The sequence below is a fragment of the Chlamydotis macqueenii genome, chromosome 4 (assembly GCF_036417535.1).
Source record: "Chlamydotis macqueenii isolate bChlMac1 chromosome 4, bChlMac1.mat, whole genome shotgun sequence".
In the NCBI taxonomy this organism is placed as follows: domain Eukaryota; kingdom Metazoa; phylum Chordata; class Aves; order Otidiformes; family Otididae; genus Chlamydotis; species Chlamydotis macqueenii.
The window spans coordinates 9,281,365-9,294,680 of NC_141559.1; the positions used below are offsets into that span (position 1 = coordinate 9,281,365).

A 13,316-nucleotide genomic window follows, 5' to 3' on the forward strand; every position below is an offset into this window, starting at 1 on the left:
AATAACAGCTCTTCCCTCTTGTTCACAGAGTGTTCTTTGATGTAACAAAAATATAGTATAAACAGCCAGTCAAAAGAAGTGATTATCCTGTATTCAGCACTAGTGTGACATCATCTCAAGTACTGTGTGCAGTTCTGGGCCCCACAATTTAAGAGGGATGTGAAGGTCCTTGAACGTGTCCAGAGGAGGGCAACACAGCTGGTGAAAGGGCTGGAAGGAATGTCCTGTAGGGAGTAGCTGAGGACTCTAGGGTTTGTCTAGTTTGAGATAAGGAGGCCGAGGGGCAACCTCATTGCTCTCTACAGCTTCCTAAGGAGGAGAAGTGGAGAGGGAGCTGCTGATCTCTTCTCCCTGCTATCCTGTAACAGGACGCATGGGAATGGTTCAAACCTGCGCCAGGGGAGGTTGTAACTGGTTCATAAGATCCCTACACACAAAGGTCACCCAACATATGATATTTAAAAACACAACAGTATTTATTGCTCTATTCTAGCCTTGCATAAGCAGTTCCGAGCATAAGCAGTTATCAGCGTGTTGTCTTACCTTTATGAGAGCCTGACCACCCCGACTAAGCCGGAGACACCGCTGAGCAGGAAGATGATTATCAGTGGGGTCAGAGCAGAGAAGGGAGGCAGGCGCAGCACCTTCAGGGCGTCCCCTGTTGTTCGTAGAGTGTGCTCTGGGTCTTTTCTCTCCCTTCTGCTCCGAGCCGCCTCTGTTTATCCCCTCAGCAGATTCAGTGGCAGAGTACTGACCAGGTGTTGATGCACGCGTGGCCAGCGCATGCAGCAAGGCCTGCCAAGCACGTGCCCTGCTGGCGAACAGCGGTTCCCGGACAGCAGCAACATCCTGCTCAGTAACAACCCTCCTAGCTCCCCTCTCTGAGAGGACAACCCTCCCAGCTCCCCTCTCTCAGGTCGCGTTCTCACAGCTGTGTGCAGCTTGTAATTTCCCACAGTGGCCCTACACAGACCATCACTGAAATCCCTCACACAGAGGTTTAGACAGGACATTAGGAAACACTTCTTTACTGAGAGGGTGGTCAAACCCTGGAACAGGCTTACTAGAGAGGGGGTAGATGCCCCAAGCCTGGCAGTGTTTAAGAGGCATTTGGACAATGCCCTTAATAACATGCTTCAACTTTCAGTCAGCCCTGAAGTGGTCAGCCAGTTAGACCGGATTGTTTTTGTAGATCCCTTCCAACTGGAATTACTCTATAAGATTCTAAGCAACACCTTTGTTGCAAACTTGTTATGGATACCAGCTCGCTGCTAGGAAACCCCCTACCTTTCCCCTCTTGATCTGGGTATCGAGGACTTTAATCAGTAGAATTATAATCAATGATAACACCAATGATTGATAATAGGATTGATAATAGGAAAATACTTAATCAACATGTTTCTGGAATATAAATATGGGGTGATTCTCATTAACCATATAAAATTTAACCCTATAGTTCTATGAAGTATCCTTGCCTTAGCATCCTTATCTTAGAAATGTGAAATATCCTTGCTTTAGCAATATAGATCATCCTTATTGTAGAAATAAATTAGCCTAGCATGTCGGGGGGTAGTTTGGGGATTGGTAGAATGAGGCATCAGCTATGCAGCTTGGGCTCTGAGCCCTCACTTTCAAGCCAAAAGATTCAAGGGCAAGATGACCTTGTTCTCAGGACCACATATGGAAAATTCAAGGAGGGGTTCGACTAACCAATTTGAGGAGGGGGCATCCTGACGACCCCCCAAGACCACCAGAAGCCCCCCGACTCAAATCACTGAGCATGCGTGAATAGGAGGAGACATATTATAATGATTTCTCGGAAAGTTGATGTTTATGCATAACATTTCTCGTAAATCTATTGAATGTGTATATCGAACGTGTATTTAACTGTGCTGTTGAATCAGACAGGTGCGCACGCTAGGTGGAGCGATCCCCCGTGTGCCCAGCGCTGCAATAAAGAAGTGCCTGCTTCTTAACTTCTCATTGCTGTTAAGGAGTTTTATTCCGGATTTCAGTAACACCTTTGTAACTGGAATGGGTAAAGTGGAAGAAAAAGAAAGTTGGGAAGGTAATGCATATATTTCTATTTAAAACAACTTCTTGCCTCTTTTTCTTGATACGCATCCCACGGTTCTTTTTTCTGGTTCTAATCTTCTAAAGGAGGAGATAAGAAAAATACAGATGGGATACAAAGAAGGTAATAGGAAAGGGATGCCAAGGAACAGGAAGGGGAAAATAGCTGCTCTCACCAGCTAAAGCAGTCTGCAAATATGAGAGGTCATAGAGGCAAAGGGGGACAAATCTTAAGCATCCTTTATAGATGCACTCACCTTCAACAGTGAATCATTAAATACATTCTGATCAAAGTTCTATGTATTTAGTAGCTTATCACAAAAGCATGAAGTGGAATGGAGGAATTATTATTTGTAGGGTTGGCTGCTGATACTTCAACACGCGCTCAGGTAAAACTCAATTTATTAATTGATCAGTGCCAGAGACCAGCATCTAATTCTGAGAACCTTCTTTACAGTTACCTCTTTAACACGACAAATATTTATCTACAACATTAAATAGAATAGTGCTTTGAGAATCTCTTTTGATGTGTATTACACACATTCAGCATTTTAGAACTTTGATTTCACATTCATAAAACAAGAGAAATACCAACCCATATCCCAGACTTAGCACAGTCCTCAAATAAGCTAGGTCTCAGATGGAGAGCAAGCCAGCTTCAAATTGGCACATCTCAAATCGTATGAAGCTTTTTAAAGAGAAAATGGAATCCTTTGATAGAAAAGGCAACTCTTACCACTTCACAGTGAATTTAGTCTGAGCTCTATTTAGAGCCTAAAGATTTATAAAACAAGAAGCTATACCCAGACAAAGTAAACACATACAAAAATGCAAAGTACCAAATATTTGAAACCCCATGATTTGTTCACATCACAGTATAACAAATACTCATGCAAAGCTTGATAAAGATCCGCGCTTTTGAGCCAGGATGACTCTGTTGGCTCAGACAGAAGCTTTTCTGCTACTAAGATCCTTGGAATCAAGAGCTGATCTTTCACTTCAGGCCACCCAAAGCTATCATATAAAGTTTAGTATCAATTGAAATTTTGATTTTTGAGTGATGCACAGCCATAGTACTTTCTGTACTGTGATCTTGGCCTACTTTCTGCTGTGCTATCAAGTTTTCCCACAAAATAGGGACAGTAACATTCTTAGGACTACACATGAATATTCGCTATTCCCAGAAAGATAAACTGTGCAGAAGCTTGTTTTGCCAGTATTTTGCTGGCAAGTAATTGAAGTGTAGTCTGGCTCAGTACGCTTACATTAAAACTATCAAAACTGTAACAAAGACCACTTAATGAAAAATACTGATTTTAGTCTGCAAAGCAAATTTTATGAGTAACTGGCAAGATAGGTTTTTTTTTTGCCTTTCAGGTGTAAACCAAGCATAGGAAATGCACGCAGTTTTTCTCAACTAGAGAAAAGAGGCATTATGACAAAAAAAAATTTTCACGTTTTTGGCTATTACTCTCATTAGTAGCTTTTAATTACTAGTCTTCAGCTAACTAAAAAAAATTAGTTTTGATGCTATTCACTATAGCAAGCACTAGAAGAGCTACAGAATAAGGATACAAGGAAAGAATTTTTTACAATGAAGGTGATGAAGCATTGGAACAGGCTGCCCAGAGAGGTGGTGGATGCCCCATCCCTGGAAACATTCATCCAGCATCCCGGTTGGACGGGGCTCTGAGCAACCTGATCTGGTTGGAGATGTCCCTGCTCCTTGCAGGGGGGTTGGACTGGATGGGCTTTAAAGGTCCCTTCCAACCCAAACCATTCCACGATTCTATGACTATAAATCTTCATTACTACAACCACAGGTAGAAAAGTTTCTACCCTCTGTAGAAATCGACCCCAGCTCCCGAGAGGCACCGTCCAGGCCTGGGCTCCTCTGCCCCGTCCTTCAGACAGCCCCAGGGCGAGCAGCCCAGGGAGCCGACCGCTCGCAGAGACCCCACCTGGCTCTCCCTCACTGCCCAGCTCAGCAGCCGTGTTTCCAGCGGAAAGCTTCACCGCCGCTGAGAGTTACCCCCTCCTAGAAAAAGCCGGAAAACCTGCGGGTTGGGGGGGCTGGGCCGGTTGTTTCAGCCGCTCGCCACCCCCGGTGCCCGGCGGAGTTTCGCCTCGCCAGCGGATAGGGAAGGTAAGACGGAAGGAATAACTTCCAGGCGCCGGGGACGTGCTCCCTTCACCTACCGGCTCGCAATTCCTTCGGAAAGCGAAGCAAAACGGGGACAGCAATCTCAACTTCTTCCCCTCAGCCGCCGCCGCCCGAGGGAAGCGGCCTCCTAACGGCTAACGGAAGGCGCGCGAGCGCCCGAGCTCCGCCCCGCCGCGACCAAGCCCGGCCCCCCGAGCGGCGCCGCGGTCACGTGGCAGCGGCGCGAGCGAGCCCGCAGGAGCGCGGGAACCCAGGAAAGCGGCCGGGGTGGGATAGAGGGAAAGTAGGCGGTGTGCGCATGCGTGGTAGGGCTGCGCGGCGGGCGGCTTGAGGCGTGGGGAGGCGGGAGCCGGATGTGCGGAATTGTAAGTGATCCCTCGTTAAGCTCCTCTGGGGAATTCCTGGGTTAAGGATGGGTGCTTAGGCGTTAAACTTCTCGTCAGCAAAATGTCGCCGCTGTTAGTGGCTGGATTCGCTGGGAGGAAGGGGAAAAACCAGGAGCGGTTTCGGGCCCTCCGGGAGTTCGCGCCCACGCCTGGCGATGAAGTCCCAACCCCAGTGGAAGCCGCTGTCTCTTGCTCGCATTCCTGCTTCCCAGTCCTCTTGGAGCGACTAAGAAAAACACCAGTGTGATTTACTTCTTGCCTGTTTTCGTCCTTGTTATCGGGGGCTGGGGATAGAAGGCGTGAATCCCCTCGAGGAGGAGGGGCCTGAGGCCCTGGCAGCCGCCGCCCCCTCCCTGCTGCTGAGGTGCGCCGCGCTCGGGGCCGGGGTCTCAGCTCTGCCTGGCTTGAAGCCGTGCAGTCTGAGTGCTTTTAAGTGGCTCAGAAAGCACTTGCCCTAAAACTGTTACGTTTAGTGTTTGTGTCTCTTTGCGATGTATTAACAACTGGCTGAGGTGTAGTGTTCAACAGTAATGAAAGGTTTCCTCTTGCTGTTTTAATTTAGTGTTAGACCATTGCTATGTGTTGCTGGTTTTTTTTTTTTTTTTTAGAATTGAAAAGTCATGCTAGTAACCACCGTACTTAAATCTATGTAGCGTAATAAACTTTAAACTTGCACCAGTGGCCGTTAATTTGGAAAATGTTAGGTCTGCTGTCCTGTAAATTGAGCAACCTTAGCACGAGGTAGACCTCTAATGAAAGGTAGTGAATGCTTTGCAATTTTCCTTATTACTTTATGATTATTTTTAAAATTGCATGTTCTTCTATTCAAGAGTTTACAGGAATGGGTTAAATCTTCAGCATGTTCGTTTCAGTCCACTGTAAGCTGTCCCTCCAGGAGTTAGGGATTTTAACCAAAAAAGTAATCTCTCTCTCACATAGGTACAGATAGGAATGTGTCGTGCATCTTGTGTCTCCTCTTCATTTTAGGCACTACACTTAGAATAGTGTCTAAAGTAGTTTATCAGGTTCTATTATTTCACTGCTTTTTAAAAAAATTGGTATGTTGTGGCTTTTCCTGAGACAACCTTTCAGATCTTGTGCACAGGGAGAAGCTTCACATTGCTTACTTCAGTCAGGAATTTTAATAGGTAGTCATGGAATTCTTCCTGGATTTTAAGATCTTCCCTGGCTACTTTTATTAGAAGGCTATGTTATTTTAAAACACTATTGAAATCTGGCAGTATTTTCAGATAGGTTTTTCAGATATTTGCCTTGACTGGTGAATGCAAATAGTTAAATATATTAGTATAAACTGAAAATAGATTAATAGAAAGAAATGCATAAGAGTGTTACGCATTGTTAGAGCACAATGTTGATTTAATAGAGTAGTATAAAGTGGGTTTATAACACTTTTAGCTTTCTTAGATGCACCCGTCTACTCTTTACTCTTTTGAGTAAGTGATCCTACTTGTGGAATTCTGTCTTGTTTCCTTTCACAGTCAGTGTGGGTAAGGCATTTGCACTCCGTTTGCAGGAATTCTCCTGTTCATTTCAAAAACACTAGGACAAGCGTAACCATCTGTAGATACTTTGCGTTTGTGCTGCTCAGTGTTTGCAGCTTAGAGATTTGAAACCACAACACTCATCCACTTTTCCTGTGGATTAGTATTTTTCTCAATCAGTTTGAGGTTAAATAGCCCATTGAGTATGTTTCAGCAGCTGTTTGTGTTGTGAAAGTGACTTGTTATTTAACATATTGCTCTTTTATTTGATGGTGTGCATTGTAATTGTTGCAGAAGAGTTGTCACTGTTGTTGCTTAGAATACTTTTCTTACTAGTTCTCTCTTTTTGTTCTGAGCTGTGGATGATTTAGCTTTGACCGTTTGAGTTACTACTAATACTGGATTATGAGCCAATTTCTGCTGGCTTAAGAATGCCGTTAGGACACTGTTAGATGTCTTCTCTCCCTGTGCTTTGTATACTGACTGTTTTCTTTCAACTTGTGTCATCTTGCTTCCAGAAACTTGCCACTTGAGTCTTTCATAGCTTCTAGGGCTCTCCCAGGTCTCTTGCATAAAGCACGTCTCATGCTTGTCTAGCATATCATGCAGTTAAAATGTTGACTTAAGTATTTAATTTGTGACATAAGTATTTAATTTGTTTTCAGTTTATTTAAATACAACCGTGACAAAAGTGGTAGTCCAATATTTGACTTTCTTTCTTTACTGGACTTCTTAAATTAAGGTGTCTAATTACTAAATCTCTTGCTTCAGATTTTCTTTAATCTGTCACACTTCTTTGGTCACATCATCATCTCCTTGATTGTAAATATATCTACCTAACGTCATTCTAGCTATTTTACGGACTTGAACTCAAAGCGAGGAGGTCTGGTGCTTTTCAGCGTGAACATCAGTGAATGGAATCTGGCTAGAGTGACTGTAGCAGAGGGTGTGAGACACAGTTAATGTGTGGTTGTAAGAGCAAGGCTCTGGCATATAGGGAAGTGGGATGCATGGGATTATTCTGTCTCATGTACTACACCTGTTGATCACACCTGCAGAATGTTATAAGTTATGCATACCTTTCTGTGAGTCCCAACAAAATGAGTATCTGGCTAGAGATGAAATAACCTAGGTTAGTGTTCTCCACTGAAGGGAACTTTGTTACAACTTAGCTACTGAGCTAGCAGCTCTCTGGTCATGGGACTTAAGAGCATGTGCATAACTCACAGTCAGGCTCTGCACTGCCAGTTCCCTTACTGTATAGCTAGAAAATGTGTCAGGGAACAAACCACAGATTGCTTTTGTGGAGATGGGAAGGAACTCATAATATTGCGGTGGGGAGGGATAAGGGGCCATAAACTTGTTGGAAACTGGGCTCCACTGATTCTTTTGCATACTGAATAGATTAAGGCTGTTCTTAAGGTTTGTATGGTTATCTCTAAGTAACAACAGCTGTTGGAGTGCAGTCTTCTCTGTTCTTGCTGCTCCGCAAACATTCAGTGTGTTTAACAAGAAGTGCTTGCAGTTTTCCTTGACATCCTGTAGTTTGGCTGGTTTGCAGTGGCTGCGAAGGAAAGCTTTAGATAATTGTTTCGTCTTCTTGCATCTCAGATTTATGAAAGGTGGGTTTTTTTTTTTTTTCCCTCAATCTATTTTTCTCATTTTACCAAATCATTTAAGAGAGAGGTTTTTTTGGAGACTTTATTTTGCTTATCTGTTCTGTTGATAAATATTTCTGATGGTTTTTGAAGGTGTTTAATTAGGTACGTAGTTGAAATGCCTTAAGCTTTAGAAGACTTCAGGGTGTTTTGTAACTATTCAAGTATAAAAACCTATAAAAAGCATTCATGTACTGTTTATTTAGTTGCTTTATAAAGCTAAACTATTCAGTTCTTCTGATGTTTAAAAACATGATTTGATAATTGGCTTTGTACGGAAGTGTGCTTTTTTTTCTGGCCAAGCAAATAGTGGAGTTGGTGCTGAAATGGAATACGAGATCTTGTTTGATGGAACTTTCTGTTCTCATTTATGTAGTGTATGAAGATGGAATTTACAATTAAACACACGTGGGATGGTTTACCTGTGAGCCATGAGCCGGTAACAATTGGGCTGAAGTTGGACAATGCAGGACTTCTAATGGAAGTTAGTGCTCCCTTCTTTAATGACCCTCCAGCACCGCTTGGAGAGCCAGGGAAACCTTTCAATAGACTATGGGACTATGAGGGTAAGTGTAACTGTTCTGCAAATATCTGTTATGTTCTGAGCAGTCTGGGAAAAAATACTGGGAAGGAATTTAGTTGTAATCACTGCCTTACCCTTAAACAGCTCCTTAAGCAAGTGTAAGCCTCATGCTATATTCTGCTGAAAACTGCCCCAAATTCTGTCAAGAGTGATGCTCTTTTTCTAGGTTGTAAATTGATTTTTCATCTCTAGCAGGGCTGACCGTAAGGTGAGCGGTTATTTTACAGTAGTACAAAAATACAAATGACTGGGAAAAGAAACAAATAGGTTATGTCACTCAGTGGCCATAAAGAAATGGAGTCCAATGAGCTGGATTGTCTTCAAGAATGATGAGATTGACTCTTCCCAATCGTGTCAATAGTATAGGCACTAAAACTTAGTTTCTGGATTACTGATATAACTTGTGGAATAGAAGAGACTTGACATATTTGAATATCAAAATAATTTTGTGGCATATATATGTAAATGCATTTGCAGTGGGTGAATAGAAGTGTAATTCTACAGATAGATTCTACTTTTGCTTTAGGAAGCAGAGAGCAATAGCTAAAATATATGTCTATTTTAATCACTTTTCCACAGTCTATTTGAGGAATAGGAAGGTGTGAAACAAAGAAATAGCAGCTCATAAAATATGATTCAAAATTGTACCCAAATAGAATGAGGAATATTCTTACAGTAATGCTGTTTTCTTTCTCCTGCCCATACTGTTACTTCTACCCATTGTTTTGAATAATGCAAGAATTGAATGTTTCCAGCTGTTCTCTACTTCCTGATTATTAAACTATTCTGATTAAAACTCTACTAAAACAGGATTAGCTCCTTGTTGATATTATTATACTAAATAGGCTTGTGTAAAAATAAAATAAGATTATCAATCATATCTAGTCAATAATTCCAACTAAATCTTTGTAATAATATCATTGCTGTGAGAAACACCATTATCGTTCTACTATGTGTTCCTGAAAGGTGATTCAGCAGTCACGTGCGGCTTTCGGGTACACCTGAACAGTAATCCCCTGTCCAAAGTATCAGCCATTTACAGGGAAAAAATGTTTAATTGCTGAATGCTTTCTTGCTATTTCTGAGATTTCGCAGTCTTAGTTGTGGAGTGTGTGCTCTGCTGTGAGTCTATGTTCCTCTTTGCTTTTTTTTATTTATTTAATTTTTTTTTCCTCCTCCTCTCTGGTGCTCTGAATCCTCAGCCTACCAGCAAACACAAGACTTCTGCACTTAAGTACTCTACCTGAAGTGCCTGCTGTGAGTATGATTCACTAGGATCACTCCATGTCGTACAGCTTTGTGTACAGCAAGCATATTAGGTGAAATAGCTGTGTGCTGATGCCTTTCTTGCTTCGTGGACACCTAACATTAGTTAGTAGACTTGCCATTTTTTTCTGCTGCATCAAGATGTGTGTTTCCAAAGCTAGAATTGATAAAGTAAATAAAATTAGTACAGTGCTTTATAAAGCTCTTTATGATAGACATTACAAATAAAAGCTTTTGAAGTTACAAGAAATAGTTAGGAAGCTGTCAGTAGCATGTACACAGTTAGTCAAGCTCTGGCATGGCACAGGCCCGAAATCATAAAACCAAAATTTTTTTAGAGCGATATGAAGGTCTCAGGATAGTACAAAACAGTTAATATAAAATACTGACAGCCTGGTTTTGGTTTTTTTTTTTTCAGTTGTAGAAGCATTTTTCCTGAGTGACAGAACTGAACAATATTTAGAAGTTGAACTTTGTCCGTAAGTACAGCACTCTGAAAAAGTCAGAAGTGTTAATTTGCATTTCCAGTTTTAATTCTCTTAAGATGTAGGTATGAGGAAGGCTGAGTACAGAAATGTTTCTAATGTGGGGAATGTACGTATTTGTGGCAGAACAGTACACTAATAACTTGGCATCATTTTAAGAAAATTGTGCTCTGATTTTTTGACAGCCATGGACAACACTTGTTGCTGCTGCTTTCTGGCAAAAGAAGAGTATGGAAAGTAAGTGGTCAAGTACAGAAAAACTAGTTGGTTTTAGGTACCTGTTACCTGAATGGAAGATGAAATTACTTTTTTTTTTTCCTTTAAAAGGAAGAACTTCCTTTGGAGTTTGAGGTGACCAGAATGCAAACCAAATGGGAGGGTAAAGCTCGTCTTCCTTGGGATTATTTTCCACCATGCACTAACAAGTTCAATGCATTTGCAATTCATGGCTCCGGAGAAGAGAGAAAATATGAAGCACTTCATCCTGTGCCTCGACATGAACTGCAGGAAGGACAGAAACCAGATTTGTAAGCACAAAATCAGCTTTTCTGTAACGTAATTGCACTATTTTTTGAATACTTAAAGAAAACTAGTCTAGTTTTCAGACTGAGTGCCACCAGTATTTTAATTATACTACTTAGTCCTGGATCCATTGGCACTGTACTTTGTACAAAGCACTGTGGCAGATAGCTGTAATTAGTGCTTGATTTCTTTATTATCCCCTAGGTGCTTAGAAAAAATGGTACATTCAACACCATTGGCATCTGTTTTATCACCTTCCTCAGCTAAATCGTAGATAGGTTGTTCTACTTTTTCCTTGCCTCCAGCACTTCCTGAAATGCTGTTTAGTGTTAATTTCACCAGATACATTTCCAGTAAATCTCTTCTGCTTCTCCCCTACTGTTCTAAACAACCTCACCTTTACAGATGGCTCCATAGTATGGAAAAATTTGAAATGGCAGACTGAACTGAAAAGCATAATAAAAGGATACCCATAATCAATAGAAAAACTAGAATATCTTCATTTTTAAGTTGTGCTTTGAGCCTGTTTATTTTCTTTGACTATAAGGCTGAGATGATTTGATAAAAACTGCTACTTCTGGGCATTTTGTGTAAATGAACTAGTTCTAGAGGGTACACTATAGTTCTTATGCAAACTTGTTACTCAACATATATTGACAGCCAGCTAAGGTAAATTTTAGATAAGTGACCCTTTTTTGCCTTTTTTTTTAAGAAAAACTTAACTTCAGCAACTGTTTATTTAAAAAAAATTCTAAGCTATTCCTAATAAAATACATTTTCTTTATCAGTACTGCATAAGAAATAGATACTTTTGTTTTTCTGTGATAGACGGGAGAATGCCTGCAATATTTTTCAGAGAGGGATTCTTTCTGTGGTACCCCTTCCAAAAAACCCCTTTTCAGACATTGGTAGCAGATGCAATTATGTGAAGAGATTGCTCCTTGCTACTTTGATTGGTCTTAGTTTGTCTTTACTGTTACAAATTACTTCCTAATAAGAGAATCCAGTTTACCTTTTTAAATGATTAGTGTAGTGTCAGATGTTCTGTCTACTGTTTGGCAGTTGTTTAATGTAAGTATTAATTAGCAATGGGCTTTGGTGTCTTCCTTCTATTGTTTTTGTGTGGTAACCTAAAGGAGAAATTCTTTGCAAGAACTGATTTATAATGTTTAAAAGAAAATGAGACTTCTAGTCTTACAGATGAAATATATTTATTAGCTTAATTATCCTATCCAGTCTTTCTCTTTTCTGTAAGGGAAGGATATCCCTGTGAAATAATTTTTCAAATGGTCAAGAGTTGTAAATTTTTACTCTGTCGTAGTGTGGGTAAGTCATAAAGCAGGGTACCACTGTGCTCTTGCTCTGACCGCAGTTCCAGGCAATGTAAGTTGAGGGAGTTTAAAAGGTGAGCACTTTGTTAACTTCACTTCATGCTGTGTGATACTTGTTCAGAGCTGAGAATTTTACCCTTGGTTTTCTAGTACAAGATTTTCAGAAACACAGTACTGTTTTTTATTTATAAACTCAAGTTTTGAAAAATGAACACATGGAATGCTGGTTGGATTCCTGTCCAAGAAAACCTGAAAATAAAGATTAATTAAACCTATTGAGGATACTGCATTTTATTAAGACGTATACTACAAGACTTAGAACTTTTTTTGTTTATTTCTCCTCTCTTTGCAGTCATCGCCTGGAATATTTCAAAGATTTGAACCTGAAAGAACTGATGGGAGAAGATTGGAAGCAGCCTACATCAGATATATGGAAGTCTCTCGCTAATTAAATGGATTGAAGCATAAATTTTTATAGCATTAAGGTTGGATGAAGCTGTATGGAAGCAACTTCTTCATTCTGAGCAGAGTTTGTAAATATCAGATTAGTAAGGCTTTCCTTGACACCAAAGTCATTGATCACTTTTAAAATCAACTGTGAAGTATCTGAGCCAGGTGATTATAAATGTGTGAAGTACACAATGGCTTGTGGTTCAGTTTACCTGGCTATGAAGTTTTTCATCTGTGCAAGACATGGATCTGCTTTTACCAATTTTAGCACCAACGTGCTAAAATTACAGCTTTGTTCTCCTGAGAGCTCTAAGCCTGGTGAGGCCAATATGTGGCGTGTAGTCTTTTAGTTTCCTGTAGTTACTGCATTTCTGCTGTATTTTCACTGCTGCCTATTTGTTTCTTGTAAGTTGAATGAGATTAGGTGCTTTTTGATTGCAGTCAGGAGAAAGAATGCCTCCTTCAGGAACAGAAAAGAACATCGCCGTCGTGGCCGTTTTGTGACCCAGTACTTGCATTGCAAGATGCTGTAGAGATGTAACACTACACTTCCCTATACCTTTCTGTACCTGAATTTTAGCCTTGCATAGTGCTCAGGAGGAACTTAATCTGTATTACTTTATGATCAGACCTCTCTACTTCAAAGTCAATGTGGAATTTCTAGTGATATTTAGGTACAGAGGATAGATTTGCAAAAGGTTTTATATATGCCAGGAAAAGTTTCTGGGAAAAATAAGAACTTTTAATTTAGTTGTGTGCCTAGAAAAGCTTGGTTGTTCCAAGGCCTTGTCACATCCCCTTAAGGATTCAGCTCAGACATATGAGAATTTTGTTTGCATGCCACCAAATGTTGCAAATGACTAACTGTTTGTGCCTGTGTTTTCTGCATATGTTTT

General features: G+C 40.8%; 2 protein-coding genes across 2 annotated transcripts in view; one reads left to right on the plus strand and one right to left on the minus strand.

Moving 5' to 3' along the window:
* Positions 1 to 4,411, minus strand: part of SCLT1 (sodium channel and clathrin linker 1) — a 41,135-nt gene extending 36,724 nt beyond the window's left edge. Inside the window, exon 1 of the mRNA XM_086746448.1 lies at positions 4,273 to 4,411. The gene's annotated coding sequence lies outside the window, so the exon portion shown is untranslated. The remainder of the gene's footprint in view (positions 1 to 4,272) is intronic.
* Positions 4,412 to 4,904: 493 nt separating this feature from the next.
* C4H4orf33 (chromosome 4 C4orf33 homolog) lies at positions 4,905 to 12,462 on the plus strand. The gene is made up of 6 exons (XM_010127593.2): positions 4,905 to 4,987; positions 8,160 to 8,349; positions 10,051 to 10,111; positions 10,303 to 10,354; positions 10,445 to 10,644; positions 12,323 to 12,462. Exons 2-6 carry the CDS (start codon positions 8,163 to 8,165, stop codon positions 12,420 to 12,422), a joined length of 600 nt encoding a protein of 199 aa, XP_010125895.2. The 5' UTR covers positions 4,905 to 4,987; positions 8,160 to 8,162; the 3' UTR covers positions 12,423 to 12,462.
* The last annotated feature ends 854 nt before the right edge of the window (positions 12,463 to 13,316 follow it).